The 23,089-nt window shown below is 35.1% G+C and overlaps 1 protein-coding gene across 16 annotated transcripts in view; it reads left to right on the forward strand.

The window, feature by feature from the left end:
- PICALM (phosphatidylinositol binding clathrin assembly protein) overlaps positions 1–23,089 on the forward strand; it is a 109,225-nt gene that overhangs the window by 28,142 nt on the left and 57,994 nt on the right. For all 16 annotated transcript variants that reach the window (XM_032852871.1, XM_032852873.1, XM_032852874.1 and 13 more), the window contains exons 2-5: positions 6,743–6,885; positions 10,357–10,432; positions 13,460–13,562; positions 20,295–20,388. In XM_032852871.1, coding sequence (XP_032708762.1) covers positions 6,743–6,885; positions 10,357–10,432; positions 13,460–13,562; positions 20,295–20,388 — 416 coding nt within the window. The remainder of the gene's footprint in view (positions 1–6,742; positions 6,886–10,356; positions 10,433–13,459; positions 13,563–20,294; positions 20,389–23,089) is intronic.

A 23,089-nucleotide genomic window follows, 5' to 3' on the forward strand; every position in this document is an offset into this window, starting at 1 on the left:
AATAATGAAACCCAACCACTGTCTTAAACCATACACAAAAATGAGTTCAAAATGGATTAAAGACTTGAATGTAAGACCTGAAACCATAAAATTCCTAGAAGAAAACATAGGTGGTAAATTCCCTGATACAGGTTTTGGTGGTGATTTTTTGCATATGAGCTGCTGAAGCGAGCACAGTGATGGTTTTTTTGAATCTGACACAAAAAGCAGAAGCAACAAAAGCAAAACTAGTGGGATTACATCATACTAAAAGGCTTCTGCACAGCAAACAAAACCATTAAATTGAAAAAGCACCCTACTGAATGGGGGAAGATATTTGCAGATCATACATTTGATAAGGGGTTAATATTTAAAATATATAAAGAACGCATACAACTCAGCAAAAAACAGTCCAGTTAAAAAAATGGCTGAAGATCTGAATAGATCTCCCCTCCCCCAAAGAAAACATACAGATGGCCAACAGGAATGTAAAAAGGTGCTCAACATCATTAATCATCAGGGAAACACAAATGAAAACCATAGTGAGATATCACCTCATGCCTGTTAAAGTGGCCATTATCAAAAAGACAGATACCAAGTGGAGAAGAGGGAATCCTTGTGCACTGTTGGTGGGAATGTAAACGAGTGTACCTACTGGGAAGAAAGTATGGAGATTCATCAGATTGAAAATAGAACTACTGTATGATCCAGCAGTTCAACTTTTGGGTAACTTGAAAAGATAAATGCACCCTCATGTTCATTGCAGTATTATGTGCGATTGCCAAGATATGGAAACATCGTAGGTGTCCATTGATGGGTGAATGCATATAGAAATTGTGGTATGTTTGCACAGTGGAATATTGTTCAGCCATAAAAAAGAATGAAATCTTGCCATGTACAACGACATGGATGGATCTCCAAGGCATTGTGCTAAGTGAAATAAGTCAGGAAGACAAGCGCCATGTTATGTCTTACATGAGGATATTTAAAAAGCTGATAGATACAGGGGACAGATTGGTGATTGCAAGAGGTGGGGAATGAAGGTGGTAGAAATGGATGAAGGGAGTTATTGGTAAAAATTGCAATTGAGAGAAAACAAATTTGGAGTTGTTTAAAATATTTGTTTATGTATTAATATACGTGACATAGGTATATGTAATATATATAAAACACTGAAAAAAGAAAGAATAGTACTTAATTATTAGTATCTGTTGAGACTTTCTTAATGTATAGTTCCAAGAGCATTTAGCTAATCCTGAAAAGAGTCTTAAAATGATGCGGATAGGGGCGCCTGGGTGGCTCAGTGGTTGAAGCCTCTGCCTTTGGCTCAGGTCATGGTCTCAGGGTCCTGGGATCGAGTCCCGCATAGGGCTCTCTGCTCAGCAGGGAGCCTGCCTCCTCCTCCTGTGTCTCTCTCTGCCTGCCTCTCTGCCTACTTGTGATCTGTCTGTCAAATAAATAAAAAAAAAATCTTTAAAAAAAAATGATGTGGACATACATAAGTGCCAAAAAAGTATGTTTCAGGTGATCCTTTGGAAAGAGATTGTGTAGCATTTGGCTAAATGATTATGATATATTGTGGGTTTTTTTGTCTTTGTTTTCATTTGTTTGTTTTTTTTAAACTAATACTGTTTTTAGCCAAGTTTATTTATTAGAAAATCTACTTGGGTATCAGCATAGTTTTGATATATATAGTCCAGTGAATGCCTGTGTAGTTGGGAACTTGTTACCCTGAACATTCTGCTAATGGTGCATGCCTGACTTGCTGTGGAAGTGAACACTAAGTGGCTTAAGTTTCTAAAGTTGGTGAACTCTGCCTTGGGAGATGTGTATAGGCTTGTGTGCTGTACTAAGAATATGGCTGTAAGATTAGTGAAGCCATCTGGTAATTGGTTACTCCTAAGTTTTTGATACTTTGCTGGACATTTTCCGTGAAAAAAATTGTATGTTTCATTTTTGTTTTACATTGATTAGATATTTAAGACTTGCACTGAATTGGCTAATTGGGTATTCACTTGCTATATATGTTTCCAAGCGCTCTTATCTTTTACAAAATTTTAAATCTGTTCATAAATCTGTCACTACTGTAGTAATAAGTTTCTGTGATCTCACCTTTTGGAAAGTCTTATTTGTGTTAATACAGGTAATGTTTACTTCAGACATTGTTGGAGGGGGGCATATTAGATAATAAAAGTGGGAGTATTTTGTTTGTATAGTAGGGATTGGTTCCTTCCACTCTCTGGAAAAATGCTTTTGTGTTTCTGTGGTAGGCCTGTTTTCTTCCTGCATGTATGTGCTAGAATCTTCATAACTTCTCATTTATACCTAATGCGAAGAACCTATATCCCATGTTGTAATTTTCTTTGGTGTGGGGGTTAGGAATTATTAATAATGTAATGTCAAGAAGGTATTTCAGTTTTTATATTCTTAAGGTAAATAACTAAAAGAAAATCCAAAGTGTGTTTCCATTTAGAACCTTTTGATTGGTAAGGGAAATTTAATATCACGTTTGTGGTTTATAAGAGCTGAAGTCTTCTGAATTGAGAATGGGAAAAGCAGTAGCTATCAAGATTCTCATGATATTTGTGATTCTTGTTTGGAGTGATTTGCTTTTGGTTGGTCAGAGGTGGGATAACATTTTCCTTCCTGTTGTTGGAGCTCAGACTTAGAAGCTTTTTCAAGCTGTTGTAGTAGAGACATTGTGCTGAGGAAAAATTACTGCCTAGAGAACTGCTTGAGTTAAAATACTATAGGGGCAGTATATTTTGTAGAGTTCGTGTTAATGATTCAGTGTTTCTTCTCCCAGGAATATTTGTATAACTTTGGTTTTGTGTTTGGTCTACTGTGGGTTTATAATCTCAGCATGAATTCTTATTTCTTTTTCCTTTTTAATGTGAAGTGCAAAATTTAGTTTCTGGAGTTACCTTCAGTTTTTATGTGCTCATTTCTAAAGTATGCAATAGTTTTCATAAGCATTATTTAAAAAACCCTTTATTTGTTAGATCCTCTCCCACCTGAAATTTGAAAATTTTCACATGTAATGTGCTCATGTTTGTTTTTTTATTCTTTTGACAGCAGCAGATTGTGCAGGTAGTCACAGATTGTTGGTTTTGGTCTATAAAAAGATACCATTTTGGATGCTTATTTAAAAAGTCATGCTAGGACTGTCATATGCTTATTTAAATGAAAGTGTTTATTCAAAAAGTATGAGTGATCACGGTACACAAGGCACTATTTTGGGCCTTTGAGGATGCAGTAGAGACAAAACAGAGCTTTGCCCACATGGAACTTACATTTTAATTGAGAGAAAAACATTAAACAGATTAAGAGGAGTTAGTGGTAAATGCAGACAAATAAAGTAAGGGTGGATAGTGAGGGCTTAGAGGTAGAGAAGTGCCCTGAGGCTTTGTTATTTTGTATAACTACTCAGAAGAGCTCATCTGATAAGATGACATTTTTGCAAAGATCTATAAGGATAAAGTGTGGGAGCAAAAAGTATAGATATCTGGGAGAAGAGTATTCTAGGCAGAAGGAACAGCAAGTGCTGAGCATTTGAGGTTAAGAGTTCTTGGCCTGTGGGAGGCATTGCAAAGGAGATGTCAGTGCAACAGAAGCAAAGTGATGCAGAGGGAGTGGATTACAAAGGCTTACTTTAGTACTGGTAGAATATATATTCTAATGTTATATGTAAAATCCTGTAGTAGTTGAAACTACGATTTATACCTTTTGGTTCACTTAAGATCACGCTCTTTCTGACTAGTCTAGCAGTTTATCATCTCTGTGATGAAGAGAATGGGAATTGCTAACAAAAATGTTTGCAGTCTCCTTTTAAGGTGTCTCAGACTAGTTAGAAGGTAATGATTTGGAAGCAAATAATTACAGTGTAGAATAATTCTATTGTGTAGAATTATGTGCTAGCTTTAGTGACTGGAGGGCACATTAGTATGTGAAAGGAAGACTTGATTCATTTTGAAGAATGAGCAAGAATGTAAAGCTTCAAATGTGAAACAGCAAGGTACATCACAGAAAACTGGGAAGTGGTTTTGTGTTGGAAGTGAAGATTCAAGAAAGAATATTGACAAGGATGATGTATGCCATCCTGTAAATAGTAGGGACGTCATTGAGGTTAAGCACTGAAAGTGTCGTGTTGTAGATCATTCTGTGGTCAGTTTAGAGATTGTTTGGGGGTGTGAGGTAGGTGAGACCCCAAATCAGGTATCATCAGATAAGAAGCAGTCAGTCCAGCATTTCTTTGTGGGGACAGTTTTGGGAGGAGCATGTTTGTTTTTATTCATTTATTAAAGTAGCCTCTGTGCTCAATGTGGGGCTTGAACTCATGACCCCGAGATCAAGAATAACATGCTCAATCAGGTGAGCCAAGCAGGTGCCTCAATGGGTGGAACAGTTTTAAACTGTGAAGTGCTAATTGTGCGTTGCAGGACAAATAATAATCTTCCTCGTCCTAGGTATTAAATGCCAGTAAAATCTCTCTGTGTTAATCTTCCTCTCTAATTTCTGAATACTTAGAGGATAGGTGGCTCCCCCCTAGTTAAGAAATAAATAGAAATTAGGGACACCTAGGTGGCTCAGTCAGTGAAATGGCGCCCTTAGCTCAGGTCATGATCTCAAAGAGTCCTGGGATTGACCCTGTGTCTTGCTCTCTGCTCAACAGGGAGCCTGCTTCTCCCTCTCCCTCTGCCTGCCCCTCTACCTGCTTGTGCTCGCCTTCTTTCTCTCTCAAATAAATAAAATCCTTAAAAAATTTTTTTAAAAAACCCCAAATAAATAGAATTTAAACTCTGGCTTTGGCGGTGATAGTTGGATAGGGAAGAACAGGTAGAATTGCTGGAGATTATGAGACTTGATTACCAATGGGCTCTAGGTAGTGTATATGAATACAGAGAGGTTTGGAGCATCTTTGGGTTAATAATGTGACAAGAAATTTTATGACAGTTTCAGTTTTGAAAACTAAAAAAAATCAAAAACAAAAAAACCAAGATTCTGAGGAGTGTAAAATGACTCGATGCTGTCAAGGGGAAGTAACTAAAAACTGAATAACTTATCAAGACAGTTTCTGAAAGGATATAGAAAAATGCAAGATGCAGCAAGATAGAGGAAGAAAGAAACTAAGAATATAACTTAAAATTGAGTTCAGAACTTGACCAGTGTGTTTGAAGTTTTAAAGTTTCAAAAAGAGCAAGACAAGTTTGCCTTAGCCTCAGATTACTTTTTGAGGGGCAGAGAGAAAGCTTAGCTTTGGAAATAAGGTGTACATGATATATTTAGTGCTGTAGGACAGGTATGACATACTATTTAAGAAGAATCAGAGAAGGCAGAGATCAAGTTCTGTTTTTTATTATCAGAAACTGAACCATACACACCAAAATAAGAGTACTATTTAATTTTTGTTCCAAGTATGAATTGTGAAAGCCTTGTATCATTCTTCTGTTCTGTGGGTATTCTGACTATTTCGTGCTTTGTTCTTTAAGCATGGTTGGCTAGGGTTAACTGCTTATCTAAAATTCACTTGCTTATCAAATGTTACTTTGTATAATAATTGGGCCTGTTGGAACAGACATTTTTGGAAGGCAGCTATGCTCACCACTATACCACCAACGCCCGCTGGAACAGACATTTTTGAAAGATTGTAAGCAGATAAATGGTTAGCGCTACTTTGGTGTTTCTTGCTATCAAGGCCAAGTTAGGTCACTTGAATTTTTATTTAATCATTATGTGCTGGAGAGTAAAAAGGCAGACTGCTTATGAGTCATGAATAACTTTAATTTCTTTCCCTTTATGGTAGTTACAGCTGAGATATTTATATATTTTTAAACATACTTTAAAACAACTCATTTCTCTGTTCTCTAAATTGGATTGTATTTTTATTTTCTTCATTGAATTTGAAAATAATGTCTCTGAGTACATTGGAGGTAAAACTCTGAGGTCTGTTTAGAGCTGCCTCTCCCTCAGTTTTGGTGCTGAAATAATTGTGTTAGACCATTTTATAATAATGCTCTCCTGCTTAAAACATAAAATTGGGACATACGTTGTTTTAACTGTTCAGAGTAATAGCAAATGAAGTTCCTGATCATTTCTTACTTGGAAATTTATGCAGCAAAAACTTCTGTTAGTTTCCATTTTTATTTGTTAGTATTAGCTAGTTGATACGAACTGGTAACTGAGCTAACTCAGTAAAACTGAAGGGAGAGAAGAATGAAAATTTATATAAACAAACTGAGATCCTGCCCACTCTCAGACCACGTATCTGCTCTGTCTTTTTAATAATGCAAACACAGCATTCTAGGGAGAATATTAATAAAGGTAGTTGGACCCTCAGCTTGTTCATGCTTCCATATATATGATTTAAGTTTTTTTTTTTTTTTTTTAATGGTAGGGATGAATAATCCTAGCATGGTAGTTCTGAAGGTTTATGAGTAATAACAGAATTGAAAGTTCTTCCAGGAATTCAGGTTCTTTGAAATAGCTCCTTTTGAGATAAATAGAATATTTGAGGGTGAATTGCTCTCAAAGGAAGTTTGATTTACTTGCTGTTACTGATCATTTATGTGACCCTACTCAGTATCCTCTTAACTTCTCAGTGGTCTCAATTGTTCTCCTAAGAGATTTTTAATGACTTCTCCAGACTATCTGTTGTTGCTCCACTGTTAGGTTTTCCACTTGTCAGCATGCACATCTGAAATTAGAAGTAAATTAAAGCTAGAGATTAAATCTTTTTGTTGTTGTTGTTGTTGTTTAATTGCAGACTTAATTCAGTGCACAAATGAGATGAATGTGAACATCCCACAGTTGGCAGACAGTTTATTTGAAAGAACTACTAACAGTAGTTGGGTGGTGGTCTTCAAATCTCTCATTACAACTCATCATTTGATGGTGTATGGAAATGAGGTAAGCCATATTTTTAATTAAGCATACTGCTGTGATGACTGATGATTCAGCTTGATTCTCCCACTGAAATTTCAGGAACGACTTCAGCAACCAAATAATAACAGGTTAAAAGGGCAAAGTGACTAGGCAGAAATAGAATTGTAGATTGTACAATTTGAGGAGATGGTCTGTAAGTTGGGAAGCGAAAGTGGGTCAAAGCACAGAGGACTTATAATAATGGGATCAAGAAACAGAGATTAATCTCTAAAAGGTAGGTTCTGTAAGCAGCACTGTTGTAGATCTTATGTGTAGACCATATGTTTGTCTTTTTTGCTTTATTGTGGCTCAGATGTCTATCTCATTTCATACAGTCTCTGGAACCACTTCACTTAGTTGAAAGCTATTGAGGACTAAGATGGCATTTGCTGAGAGGGACTGTTTAAGAGTGCCTTAAGCAGAGGTGTGTCTGAAGTCTTCGTTGAAGTCTTCATTCCCCAAAAAGTTAGCAAAAAGATGTGTAAGCTTTTGCGTTTTAATGTTGGAGAGAAACGTCTTGTTTTCCATGATAGCCTAGCAGTAGATTTTTTAGTTCTTAAATGGTTTCCTCAGACCAATATACTTACTTGTAAAGTTGAGTTAAAGCGAACATTTAAAATTATGTTAAAAGAATATTTTAATGCGTGTAGATAAATCTACATTTAGTATGCACTTTAGAAAAATGCAGCCCACTGGTTGCTGAGAGAGGGCTTCTGGAGAAATGGGGAGGGACTTTAGTTATTGGTATACTTACTTCCGACACCCATCACTTTACTCATTTTGGGCTTTTCAGTGATAAAGCTCTGCTGTCAGCTTTGGCAGATACCAGAAAGCATCACTGAAGTTCAGAATTAAAGCAAGAATTTACGTATTTCATTGCAGCAGACCTTATTGTATGTACATTTTGGTGTTCCCTTCTGGTCCTTGTCCAGGAATTATTTTTTTATAGCTACAATCAAAATTTAGATAAAATACTACATTTAGCTTTTTTATATAACATGAAACCATAAGCTTTTCCATATTCTATGTTTTTTATATATTTATCATTTTTAGTGACAACCTAATGGGTCATATATTCTATAATTTTCTTTCCCTTTCCTAGAAATTTTGCTTTCTGATTATTTTTAATAGCAGCTCCACATTGGGTGATTTTATTGGTAGTATTTAAGTTTCAAAAGTTATTTCCAGATGTGTTAGCTGAAATATGATTGCTTAGTCAATAGACTCGATCATTTTTAGGACAATATTGCTCAGTTGCTTTCTATTTTATTATAACCAGTGTACAGAGTCAATCAAAATATTTGGATATACTAGCTTTAATATAACTTGAAGCATTTTGATCTTAACTAGGGTAATAGTTTCTGTTTTTGTTGATACTTTGTTTATTTAAGATCATGATCATTCTGAAGAATTTCAGGCTTATTGTATTTTTCACCTTTTTAAAAAATATTATAGTTTATTCTTTAAAAAGAAAAAGCCACAAATATAACCAATTAGAATGCCAAATTAAGAGGAAAACTATTAGTAATGGCTTTTAGAGACTGTAAATAAGGTGATAATATTAGAAGTAAAACCTTGACAAAGGCAAAGAAACAAAATTGACTGTCATTCCTTACATTTGACTGACAGGAGAAGAGAGATAGCGTTTCTGTGTGGTTTTTAGATAAACCCATATTTAATTTCCCTTAAGCTAAGACAAATGTGATGTTCTTCTCATTGACAGGTTTATTAGTCTTTGAGAAAGTATGCATATGATTTTACTGTGCTGTTGGTGATGAGAATACTATCGGGAAGGGAGGAAAGTGATCCCCTGTTCTGCCCCTGCCAGGGGACATTTGTCAAAAATGATGGGGATGGTCTCGGCATCCCTAGGTAGAGGCAAAGGATGCCTTTAATATATATATATAATATATATCTAAATAATATAATCTAAATATAATAATGCACAGGGCAAACTTCCCACAATAAAGAATTATCACCACTTATGAAAATCATGGAGTTTAATATTGTCTTAGGATTTTGTTCAAGATTTTATTTTTTTACTTCCGATGGGAAATCCCGGCAGGGGGAGAAGCATACTCTCCGCTGAGCAGGGAACCCCGTTCAGGACTGGATCCCAGGCCCCTGGGATCATGACCTGAGCTGTAGGCAGACACTTAATCAACTGAGCCACCTGGGGACCTTTTGTCTTAGGATAATATAACACTTTTTTGTAACCAGTCATTTTAGGGTAAATGATGAAATGTGAGCCTTCAATTTACAAATTGTTTTTCAGAATTCTGGCTTGTTAGTTTGAGGTGAAGGCAGATGAACAAGATTAGGGGAGTGATGGTGTATACCCTAATTGATAGTTACCCTTTGCACACATTGAAAAAAAAAGAGAAGGAAATCCTAAGGAGAAGTGAAATTGAAAGGAATTAGATATTTTAGAGGGTGTATATAAAGGGAAGTTAAGGTTGTGTTCTGTGGTAAGTACTTTGGAGAGAATTTGGCAGAATTTTGAGATGACCTTTACATACATGCTGATCCAGCCATTCTACCCTAAGTTTATATCATGGTAAACTCCTATATGTTTGCACAGGGAGACCAATACAAAGATGCCTGTGAAACATTGTTAATAATAGTGAAATTGGAAAGAACTTAAACATCCATGAAGAAATGAATATATAATGATATAGTAGGTCACTGAAATACTAGAACATCACTTTAAATGAGTGAACTAGATCTACATATATTAAATGGATAATTATTGAGGAAAAGTTACTAAAAAATTTAAGCACATTGGAAAAGAATAAGTATGGTATGATTTTTCTGTAAATTTAAAATAGAAAAGAAAATTTGTACCTTGTATGGGTTAAATAGAAAAATTATAAAAATATGTGTTAGAGTGATAGATAACCTACTTCAGAAAAGTGATTGATTTTGAAGAGGGAAGGAAATGAGATAGAAGGAGTGCTTCAAAAGACTCTTTAATGTTTTGTTTCTGTAAGAAGAACTAAAGTAAATATGGCCTTGGTTTAATCTGGACAGTGGGTAAGGGGATATCTGTAATACTATTCTCTTGTATGATTGTATTTCATTCTTAAAAATGTCATAAAAATATGGGTCATCAGGTAGCTGTTTAAAGTAAAGTTGCCACTTTAGTGTGATTAGCTATAGCTCTAATAATGCAGTAGTAAAGCCAGAATTGCTGATTCCAGGGTAAAAGTGCCTGTTTCCTTTTATTTTGATGCTTATGCCAAAGCCATGAGCATTAGGCTTTAATAAATTCCTCTGTGCTAGTGACATATATGGATTATGTATTTAGGTTTGGTAACTCGTTAGTAGGACTGAGGATGAGAAATTTAAGTTAGATAAGCTTAACAGAATGTGTTAAACACACCCCCTTCCCCATTGTTGAATTAGAGGTTGTTAGATGACATTACCTTAAATTTGACATAATCATTTGTTTTCCAGCGCTTTATTCAGTATTTGGCTTCAAGAAACACGCTGTTTAACTTAAGCAATTTTTTGGATAAAAGTGGATTGCAAGGTAAAGACAACTTTTTCATTATAGAAAATCAACCCTGTATGATGACTACTGCAGAGTTGAACTCTGTCTTTTAGCTGTGGAGGAATCACATATTTTAGTGAAAGGTATAAGGAAGAAAAGACTGCCTTTTAATGTGATGATTACATTGACTTTAGTACTTGACACCTAGAACTCTAAGAAATAAAGTTGGATAGTGGTTTCAGAGCATGGATTCTGGAACTTAACTGCCTGGGTTTTAGTCCCTTCTTTACTACTAACCAGCAGTGTGAATTTGAGCAACTTACTTCACCTCTCTGGGTCTATAGAGTCAGGAATAATGATAACTCTTACTCTCTAGGGTTATAAAGAGGCTTAATCTAGTTAATAAGTGTAAAGTGCTTACAACAATACCTGGCACACAGGAAACTCTATGTAAGTATGAGATTTCATTGTTACTGTTGTTATTTTATGCTTTATTTTAAAAATCTAGCTGGGAATATTATATATTTTAGTAGCAAAAGTAAGTATGGTATGTTACTCGGATGAGTTGCTCACTGATGCTCACATCTGTTATTTATTCTACTTCTAATTCAGTAACTTGAGATTGCTGTGTGCTCTATGCATGTTCTGTCTTACTGGGATCTGTTGTACTTAGCTCGAGAACTAGGCTGTTAACATTGTACAGGGTCAAGTCTAGGAATGACATCATAAGGGACATATCACACGACTTGGGAAATATTCAGCAGTAGGGCTCAATCTGGGAAATGTCCTTGGAGAAGGGGAGGTTTTTTTTTGGGCTTTGAAAGATGGACAAGGATGTGGGTTGGTTTAAGCAAAGGTACATAGATGTACATAGATGTGAAGGAGTATGGGATATTTAAGATTTGTAGAGCAAATGAATTTGAATAGAATTTACAAGTGACGTATTGCAGGACATGTAGTGGCAGATGGCCTTCAAGAAGCTGTTTGGGGCCAAAATCAGACATGGAAGATTTTTATAGAGTTGGGGTTTTGTAATGCAGTGAGAAATCATCAGAGTTTTTTGATTTGAGGAAGAAGGGGAGAGGGAGTGTGTGTTATAAAGAAATTGCCATAGGTCAGTACAGGTTGGATTAGAGTGATAAAGTCTTAAAGACATTGAGACTATTCTGGTCCTTGTTCTGGTCACTAGTAGAAAGGTAGTGAGGACCTGAATAATGTCTTTTGCGGAGGTAACATCAATGGAATTTAGTGACTAGCAGTGTTTGGGCCAGGGACTGCCCAGTTCAATACTTGTTCACTTTGGGCAGATGGGAGTATTAATTAGAATGAATCAAGTACCCTATCTTCCAGAGATTTTGGAAGGCCAGTAATCTCTAGATAGGGCTGAGTGTTACAAGATCGATTTTTTTTTTAAGAGGAGTAGTACTCTCAGTAGTTAGTTAAGAATAAATTAAGCAGTAGAATACCTTTTTCAAGTAAAACCTTAAATAGACACCAGAAATATGTAGCAGATAAAACTGGACCTGGTCTCTCTTCAGGGATATGGAAGAAACTCTACTTGCTTGTATTTTTGATTCTATTTCCCTTCATTCACTTCATTAGAAGTTAAGAATCTCTGGAAAACAGTTTGCAAACCACTACTCAAAAGCAGAGTATATGCATTTGTCCAAATGGGGAATTTTTGGTGTCTTACTAGCTACTGATATTCTACTTTCTTAAGATGGGAATTAAGCACTTCTAGTAATAAGGTTTTAGGACTTTTGTTCCTTTTATGTAGAGAACATTTTTTAGGCCTTTTATTTGAAGCTCCTGTTCTGTAGAGAAAGCCCAGAAAGTAAATAAAAGCATGTGATTCAGTGGTTTTGACAAATAATTTTTATTGCATATGTATTTTGTTGGGTGAAGTCTGTTATGTTATATGTGTGTGTGTGTGTGTGTTTGTGTGTCTATATATATATACACATGCACACACTGGATGTTATACTGGGTGTGTATAAATATAAATAAGCCTCTAGTCTAGTGAGTTAAACACTGTACATCAAAGAGGTAGAAACTGAACACGGAATAAGAGTAATATGGGAACACAGTGTTCAAGGAAAGTGTCAGAAACTAAAAGAGGTAGGGAATATATGTAACACCTTATACAATACAGTAGTAGTTACGAGAATATATGAGGGCAGTCATTTCTTTTTTCCATTTTGTTCATTGGTTTTTCTCCAGCAGCACTGAGTAGGCACTCAATAAATATTTGCTGAATAAATGAATTGGTAATGATGTTAAATCCAGTCACAAAAATGTTACCCTTTTGCTATTGTCTTTTATTAAAGTTGTAGAGATCATCAAATAAAGTGAAATTTATTAGATGAAGATGAACTAAAATAAGATGGACCTGCTTTTTAATGAGTAGCAAAAATTGTAGACTCCTTGAGCAAAGCAATAATTAAAATACAAGTTGCTTTTTAAATAGCATTGATTTGATCGTATGTTGCTGAAGTTTTCAAATCTCATGATTATGATAAAATCTTAAAGTTTTATCGAAAATATCCCTCTAGTTTCTTATTATGCTTTAAACTTGCATATTGCTGTTTCTTTCATTGTACTATGCAATAATTTTATGCACTTCTTACAAGATTGGCATATGTAAGTTTGGTTATTACAAATAATACACAACTGAAGATTTCATAAGTATGAAAATTATAAAATTGCAAAATGATTTGAGGACAGGGGCTTATGGTCCCATAGGATGTTAAATTTGAATTATGAGGTTATCAAAGAGTGTTTAAGAGAACACGGTTTTCCAGTTGTGGTAGGAATGTTGGTTAGAGGTAAAATAGAAATATTTATTAGTGAAATTATAAGTGGGGGGAGGTTTTTCAAAGCCACATAGGACTTTCTTGACTTAAAACGTGAGGTCTTAGAGATTTTAATGTGATACTATTATTAGTCACAATATACATTGTTAGATTGAGTTGGGATATCAAGATATTGTCATTGGATGAAATGAGTTGGTTTTCTAAGCAAATTGGGATTTCAGTAATTTGTGAAAACATTTTTTGTTTCTTACAGGATATGACATGTCTACATTTATTAGGCGGTATAGTAGATATCTCAATGAAAAAGCAGTTTCATACAGACAAGTTGCATTTGATTTCACAAAAGTGAAAAGGGGGTGAGTTAAGCTTTCCTTTTTTTATATATATCTGATGTATTTGGCTATTTTAAAATGTAAACCATAGAAATTAAGTTACGAATTATGAAATGTCAGACCAGTTTTGAATGATGAATTTTTTATTTCTTTGAAGTACATCATACACTTTTTGTGCTAGGATAACAGCTTTATTGAGCTACGATTCACACAACCTAAAATTCACTCTTTTAAAGTATATAATTAAGTGGGTTTTAGTATATTACAAAGTTGTGCCACATTACTGTCTAATATCGGAACATTTCATCATTTCTGTAAGAAACCTCACACCCATTAGGAATCACTTCCCGTTTCCATCTTCCTTCAGACCCTGGCAGCTACAAATCTACTTTGTGTTTATGGGTTTGCCTATTCTGGATATTTTATGTAAATGAAATCATACATTACGTGGCCTTTTGAGTCTGGCTTTTCTCACCTAGCAAAATGTATTCAAGTTGTAGCATCCTTGTTGCAGTGTGGATTGCTACCTGATACAACCTGGTATATAGATTTTTCTTGGGGTATATGATAGAAGATCTTAGGAAAAAGCCACTAACGGGGCGCCTGGGTGGCTCAGTGGGTTAAAGCCTCTGCCTCTGACTCAGGTCATGATCCCAGGGTCCTGGGATCAAGCCCCACATCAGGCTCTCTGCTCAGCGGGAAGCCTGCTTCTCTCTCTCTCTCTGCCTGCCTCTCTGCCTACTTGTGATCTCTGTCTGTCAAATAAATGAATAAAATCTTAAAAAAAAAAAAAAGTAAAAGCCACTAAAGACATTCTTAAGGGGCATTGGTGACCCTTATAGCTCTAAAGGACTGCCCTAAGGGGAATCTAGCTTCTGCAGAAATAATTTTGATAAGTGCCTTTCTGAATTTCCCTACCGCTCAAATCTTTAAGCAATTAATGTTTTCTTTAAATTGTTCTCTTGAAATGTTAAATTATTAGACTTCAATGGAAAATTTAATACGAATGTAGAAATAACGGCTTGGTTATTTAATCATTAGCTTTTAAAGATTTTATTTATTTATTTGAGAGAGAGTGTGTGCTTGTGAGTGCAGGAACAGGGGGAGGAACAGAGGGAGAGGGAGATTAATCTCCAGCAGAATGCAGATCTGGTGAATGCAGATCCCGGAGTGGGACTCAGTCCCACAACTGGGAGACCATGACCTGAGCCCAAAGCAAGAGTCAGATGCCCAACTGACTGAGCCACCCAGGCGCCTCAGCATTTTTATCTTTAAATTTTTTTTTTAATCTTTAAAATTTTTTAATTTTAATTTTAATTAATTTATTTATTTATTTATTTTTTAAAGATTTTATTTATTTCTTAGACACACAGAGAGTGAAATCACAAGTAGGCAGAGAGGCAGGCAGAGAGAAAGGGGGAAGCAGGCTCTCTGCTGAGCAGAAAGCCCGATGCGGGACTCGATCCCAGGACCCTGAGATCATGACCTGAGCCGAAGGCAGAGGCTTAACCCACTGAGCCACCCAGGCGCCCTTAATTTTTATTTTTAAAAGATTTTATTTATTTGAGGGAGAGTTTGCCTGCACGTGCAGGGTGGCGTGGGGGGCGAGGAGGGGTTGGGAGGAAGGCAGAGGGAGAGAATACCAAGCAGATTCTGGGCTGAGCATGGATCCTGACTCAGCTTGATCCCATGAGTGAGAGATCATGACCTGAGCTGAAACCAAGAGTCAGACCCTTAACTAACTAAGCCACCCAGGCGACTCTAGGCACATTTATTTATTTTATTTTATTTATTTATTTGTCAGAGAGATAGAGTACAGGGAGGCAGAGTGACAGGCAGAGGGAGAAGCAGGCTCCCCGAGGAGTAAGGAGCCTGATGTGGGATTCTATCCCAGGACGTTGTGATCATGACCTGAGCTGAAGGCAGCTGCTTAACTGACTGCAGGCATCCCACTAGGCATCTTTAAAACCTAAATGTTCTGTGTAGCTATTCCAAATTAATCAGGAGGTGATTAGTTTGGAATTTACCAAAACTAAATTCCACAGATTTTGTTTCCTATCTTAAAGTACTTTCTTGTTTATGAGATGATAATAGAGGAGTTCATCTTAAAAATCTGGTACTTAATTCCAGTATTCTGTCCCATGAACCATTTTCCATTTTGACTTCTGTAATATTTCACTATAAAGTATGTTCAGTAAAACTAATCTTCAGGATATTTGTAGATTTCATATTAATAGATTTTTTAAAGTATTTTATTTATTTATTTGACAGAGACACAGTGAGAGAGGGAACACAAGCAGGGAGAGTAGAAGAGGGAGAAGCAGGCTTCCCACCGAGCAGGGAGCCCAATGTAGGGCTCGATCCCAGAACTCTGGGCCGAAGGCAGACGCTTAACGACTGAGCCACCCAATTGCCCCCATATTAATAGATTTTTTAAAGTAGTAACTTTTTTCCTAAACTGAAGGGCTAGTTTTGAGATTGAGGAGAGTTGCTGCACTCTGTATTTAATAGAGCAGACTTTTATTATTTGGCTGAGAACAGCCTTGATTAATCACAATATATTTAGTATTGACATAAAGGAAACTATTCTTAAAGGGAAAGGAAAGTGAATCAAGGAGCCATAATTAAGTGAACCAAGAAGCACAAAATTGACAAACACACACAGATACATCCACATACATATATATTTATCAGATTATGTATATAAGGAAGAAAAAATAACGGGACATTAGGGTAGAAGTTGAGAAAGTGACAGCGCTTGAAATGTATCATATTATGGCTGAACCTCAGTGAGTTGTTTATTTTTGGAGAGGATTTGTGTGGTAAATAGTAAAGTTTTACTTATTGGGGTAATAATTTTGTATGTTTGGTATGTGTAAACCAGTATACACATTTAACATTTTAATAGAAAACATCAAATTGGCCTTTATAAAAGTTATACCAAATTATTGACTTAAATACAGTTACAGATACCTCTGTACTCTTCCATCCTCATGAAAAGGTATCTTACCGGGTGTTCATTTTACGTTGAGTGATTGAATAATTCAATAAATGGTGATACTGAGCCTTTTTGTCTCTTAAAATGCAATCCATACTTTGTTCATTGCCTTTCAGTATCTTTTGCCCCCTTCCTATTCGGTATTTTATTCTTTCCTGTTGTGTTTAATGTTAAGAGCTCACAGGCTGTTTATTTATTTATTTTTTTAAGATTTTATTTATTCATTTTTAGAGTGTGCATGCACAAGCAGTGGGAGTGTCACTAACCATGCGTCCCTCTCTCCCAGGCTGTTTAGTCAGATTAATCTGGGTTTGAATTCTAGCTTTACTCCAGTTAGATGAGGAATTTTAGTAACATACTTCAGCCAGCTTGCTCACTTTTAAAAAATAATTTTATTTTGAAATAATTTCACTTCCAGAAATGCTGCAAGAATAATATAGGTAATATAGGTAACTCCGAGAAGCAGGAAGCCAGATGTGGGGCTTGATCCCAGGACTCTGGGATCATGACCTGAGCCGAAGGCAGTTGCTTAGTGACTGAGCCACCTAGGTGCCCCCAAGGATCTTTTTTTACATATCCATCATGCTAATTTTTTCATATGACACATACACTGATACTATTTGTACAGGATAATGGATTAAATTAAGAACACTTCTTGAGGCTGAAAGGTTAAGGATTGATATCTTGATGCATAGATAGCCTATTTGTACTGTTTGCTCTGGCACAATGGAAAAGCCTTGATTTAAGTTCTGAATTATTTCATCTGTAAGATGAAAAACAGTGATATTACTAGTCTGTTAGGATCGTAGTAAGAATTAAATACTGTGTGTAATGCTTAGCACATGGCAAACATTCCAACAAATAAGCTTTTGGTTTATTAGGAAGATAAATTGTTATGAGTTACAAGTATATTCTCTCTTTTTTAAACATTATGAAAAGTTTTTAAATCTTATGAGTAGTCTTTTATTTTTATGGCTTTTCTCTTTTTAGGACACTCAAAATGAGCTTTTCTACCCCCAAAATGATCAATTACCTATTCATGTTTTCATTGTATATATTTATGGATATAGTATTTTATGTTAAAGTCTTTGATTCATTTGTAACATATCTTGGTATAAAAAACGTGAGGTGGAGATCAGCTATATTTTCTAATAGAAGTATAGGATATTAAAAAATTAAGATGAATTACTAACCAGTAATGGTTAAATCACTTTTTGCTTATAAGTATTGCCTTCTTTATTTTTTTTAAAATTTTTTTAAAGATATTATTTTTATTTATTTGACAGAGATCACAAGTAGGCAGAGAGGCAGGAGTACTGCCTTCTTTCAGTAAAGCCTCTTTTTTTGTTATTTTGGTAAATACTTAGTCATTCTTCAATAATTCACTCAAACATCATTTCTTTGAGGAAATCTTATTTCTGTTGTTAGATTTTATGTTAACATGTCGCCTCCATGAGGGCAGTATAACCTTAGTCATAATATATCTTCAGGACTTACCACAGTGTCTAAACATAGTAGGTGTTTAGCAGTTTTTGAAAAGATGGCTAGAGCAGTTTGTAAATAGTATATTAAATAGTTTTTTTTTTAAAGATTTTTTATTTTATTTATTTGACAGAGATCGCAAGTAAGCAGAGAGGCAGGCAGAGAGAGAGGGGAAGCAGGCTCCCTGCTGAGCAGAGAGCCTGATGTGGGGCTCGATCCCAGGACCCTGAGATCATGACCTGAGCCAAAGGTAGAGGCTTCACCCGCTGAGCCACCCAGGCGCCCCATATTAAATAGTTCTATGAAAAATGGATCCAGTTTCCTGTGGATTAATCTTTACAGTTGGTTATTAAATATCAGTCCCTATGTTTTCTTTTTAACATTCCACTTTTTGATAGTACTAACTTAAAATTGAATTACCTTGAATTCTGAATTGGTGTGATTCAAAGTATCAAGACATTACTATATAATGAGCAAAAGACAGAATAACCCAGGTATTTTCTGTAAATAAGAACATGGGTGACCAGCCTTTAATCCATTGCTTTTTTATTTGAGAAACAAGTATCTGAATTTAATTATAATGTATTTAAGGAGTCCTAAAACTTGATGTTCTGTATGGAGTATGAATTGTCGTATATTTGGTCTGAATCATATTAAAGCACTTGGGTTTGTGAAATATTTGAGTCTTTTAAAGTCTAATATAAGCATTTGGTAGTTGTTAGGATTTTTCTTAATTGAGAAATTTGAAGTTCTTTGGAAAGACATGATGTGGGGAGCTAGTGAGAGAAGGGGAATCAAAATTGTCCCTAGGGTTTCTGGTGTACGTCCCTGGGGAGATGGGCACCTTTTACTGGGAAGAGTTTGGAGTGGAGTAGAATTGGGCATAGTGGTACAACATTAAGGATTTAGTTTTGGAAATACTAGTTTTGACATGCCTGTTATTTATACAAGATGAGATATGAAGTGGGCAATTAGACATACTAACTTGGAACTTGGGAGTTTTGGTCTGGGAGTATAAGTCTGTCATTGGCATCTTGGTGATTTCTGTGTTGGGAATGACAGATTACTTGGGGGTTTAAGTATAGAGTGAGAGGATGGGGCCAAGGAACACTTTAAGGTACAAAACATGTATTTTAGAGGATGTGTAAAGAATGAGGAGCCAGCAAGACAGGGAAATTTTATAGTGAAGAAAACACTGTAAGTCTAGTCATATAATGTTAGACAAGTACCCGTTGGAGAATCAACATGGGTTTTCTACTACATGACCTAAACTAGTGCATTTTAACTGAAGTTGAGAGGAGTGGCTGTTTGTAAGTAAATGTAGGTCATTTGTAAATTAGAAAAAGTCTACACACTTTCTGGAAGTGATTTTTTTTTCTGACAAAAGGTTATGAACAGCACTGTTCTTGAGTCTAATATACCTGGGTTTACATAATGATCCTACCACCTATTAGTTCTCTGACCTTAAGACAGTCATATATCTCAAGGAACCTAAAACTTCATCAAACAGAGTGGGAATAGTCTATCTATAGGATTTTGGTGAGCATTTAAAAAACATACACCAACCCCTAAAATGGAGCCTGATGTTCATTGTGTACCTTAGCCCCAGGTACCTTTTATCTAGTGTTTTGGGGACTACTTTTGTAAAATTCTAGTTTTTTCTGACACTGCTAATATTTCTTGTATCTTTAGACTAAATATCTAAAGTAATATTTAAATCTTTGGGAAATTTTAATAGAATATTTAGAAGCATTCCTCTTAAATATCACATATTTTAATGGCTTATAAGTCATTGCTGTGTGAGTCATAAATAAAATCCCTTAAATAAAGCAGTGCTTACTCTGACTTGAGTTCATCTCCTGGCTCCATCATGTTCTAAATGTTTAGTGATTTGAGGCCAATGATGATTTCTTTTTTTTTTTTTTTCTTCAATTAAAAAAAAAAAATCTGTAGAATTGCCCTTTACACATATAAGTGGTGTGAGGATCAGATGATTCCTCATGTGAAAAATATGCTGTAAATCTGGCTGTATAATGTAAGCTTTGATTTTTATGTCTAATGTTTTTACACTTTTTTTTTAGTTCTTTGATGTTGGACATACAGTGTTTCCTGTTTTGTTTTTTCTCTGTATGACTTTCGTTGAAGTGTCAGGTTTGATAATGACTTAAAAATATGTGATGTTTTATAGCAACTTGTTCTCTTTAGAGAACCAGATTGGAGCTTAAAATGTAGATTTAACAACAATTCTTTTTTTTTTTTTTTTAATTTAAAAACAGGGCTGATGGTGTTATGAGAACAATGAACACTGAAAAACTCCTCAAAACTGTACCAATTATTCAAAATCAGATGGATGCCCTTCTTGATTTTAATGTAAGTTGATTGCACAAATGCTTTTATAAAAATTTAAGATTTAAAAAATATGCATTTTTTAAATTTTTTTTTAAAAGATATTACTTGTTTGACAGACTGAGATCACAAGTAGGCAGAGAGGCAGGCAGAGAGAGGAAGGGAAGCAGGCTCCCTGCTGAGCAGAGAGCCCAATGAGGGCCTCTATCCCAGGAACCTGGGATCATGACCTGAGCCGAAGGCAGAGGCTTTAACCCACTGAGCCACCCAGGCACCCCTAAAAAAATACATTATTGATCATAGTCTTTATTCTCAAGTTTTCATAAACTCTTAATTTTTTCACATTAATATCCTGTTTGGCTAAGGACTCTCTATAAATGTGGTCCCAACCTAGGTAAGTTTGAATTTTTATGATTTTTTTAGATTTGCTCTGACTTGTTTGGTGTTGCTTCTCTACCTCTAGAATTATAAGGTATACTAGGTAAAGAAAGTGATAGGTGAAAGGATTGATCTGAAAATCAAAATTTTTTTGATAATGGTTTTTAGATTTTAAAAATAGGTAAAGATTTTCTTTATGAATAGCCAATATAATATTTCACCTTTGTCTGCATTGTAGGACCGAAAGCTTATCAGTTATTAACAAATACAGGAAAGTTCAAGTACACTTGTTATACACACACACACACACACACACACACACACAAAACAGCTTGTTATATATATAGCTGTTGCTGAAAAGCATTGTGTTCCCTGAAAGTTTTGTTTCAGTGACCATTATTTAAACCAAGTTACCAACCTTGTCATTTGTTTGTGATATGTGAGGTGTTAGCATTTTCAAATCTGTTCTTTTTGGGGGCATCTGTCTTGAGACATTTTATTTTAGAGCTTATATAAGTACAAGTTAGTGAATGAAACTTTGAAAATTTCATACTCAAATAGATTTTTCCTTTAACTTGTGCTATTAATTGATAGTCTTTAAAGTTCTTGAGGGCAGGGACCAGGTCTGCTTTTTCTCTACTATGTCTCCATTGTCAGGAGTGTGTGGTGCTTAGAGTACATGTTGAGTTAAACAATAAATGAATTCTGTAGATGCTTCATAGACTGAAATAGGTTATTAAACTATGGCTTACTGCCTGTTTATATGGCTTGTGAGCTAAGAATAATTTTTATATTTTTAAATGGTTGAAAATAATTTTAAAGAAAAGAATATTTTTGACTGGTGAAAATTATATGAAATTTCAATTCAGTTTCTAATAGTATTTTTATAATACAGCCAGGCTCACTGGCTTACATATTGTTTATGGATGCTTTTTTGATGTAATAACAGAACTGAGTAGTTGTGACTGAAACCATATAATTTGCAAAATCTAAAGTATTTACATTCAGGTCCTTTACAGAAAATGTTTGCTTATCTCTAGTGTGGAAGACATAGGGGATTGGTGTAACTATGGAGCTTTAGTTTGGTTTTTATTAGAGAGAGGGTCCAACTGTGAAACTTAATTCACCTGATTAATTATGAATATTTTTATAAAACTGTGTTCTTTTCAGTGTCTCTATTGTCCTTCATTGCATGTAACAATTTGCCCGATGTTCCTTTTGGCAGGGATTTGGAGTTTTTCTGATTTTTTTTAAATTCAGAAAATGAATGGGAAGAAACCAGAGAGGGGGGACACACTAAATTCTGTTTGTGTGTTAGTGTGTGTTACCTACCCATTTATAAACCTAATTTTGTAGGGTTAATGCCTAGAAAAGATTGGTGGATCAAAGGACATAAACACTTAAATTTTTTAATAAATACTGCCAAGTTACATTACAAAAGGATTAAGCCCAGTCACTTGCCAACAAGTGCCTGTTTTTCTTCATCCTTGTTGGCATTGAGTAGTAGCTTGGTTTTGATTGTTTTGGTATCTCCTAGTCTGGTGCTAAAGAAAGGATAGTTCTAGTCTAGTTTAATTATTGTATTTTAATTTACCTGATAAGGGAAGTCTTTTCAACATGATATGTGAATTGTCTGTCATTTGCTTCATTATTAGGATTCTCTATAATGGAAGTCAACCTTGTTAGAGATTTTGCAAGTATTTACCAATTTGTTGTTTACTGTTCAACTTTGTGCTTATGTTTTTCTATACCTAAAACAAGTTAATTGATTGATCCTTTTTATTCATTTCTTGAGATAAAACTAAAGGTATTTCTAGTATTTTTGATAGACAAATAGGTGCTGTTTTTTTGTTGTTGTTATATCATAATTTAGTAATATTCTTTATGTGTGAGGTACTATGCTTTTTACAATCAGTATATCATTAAGTTCCCCCATATGAAATAGAAATATTATCATAGCTATTGTGAAGGTGTTTGTTTATAATATTGGAAAAAGGTGTATTTAAAAAAATACATTTCTAACTATGGAAAGAACCTAGATGTCCATCAACAGACGAATGGATAAAGAAGATGTGGTATATATACACAATGGAATACTATGCAGCCATCAAAAGAAATGAAATCTTGCCATTTGTGACAACGTGGATGGAACTAGAGGGTATCATGCTTAGTGAAATAAGTCAATCAGAGAAAGACAACTATCATATGATCTCCCTGATATGAGGGAGAGGAGATGCAACATGGGGGGTTAAGGGGGTAGGAGAAGAGTAAATGAAGCAAGATGGGATTGGGAGGGAGATAAACCATAAGTGACTCTTAATCTCACAAAACAAACTGAGGGTTGCTG

Source organism: Lontra canadensis, unplaced genomic scaffold (genome assembly GCF_010015895.1).
Source record: "Lontra canadensis isolate GAN:19392208 unplaced genomic scaffold, GSC_riverotter_1.0 scaffold7, whole genome shotgun sequence".
Taxonomy (NCBI): Eukaryota; Metazoa; Chordata; class Mammalia; order Carnivora; family Mustelidae; genus Lontra; species Lontra canadensis.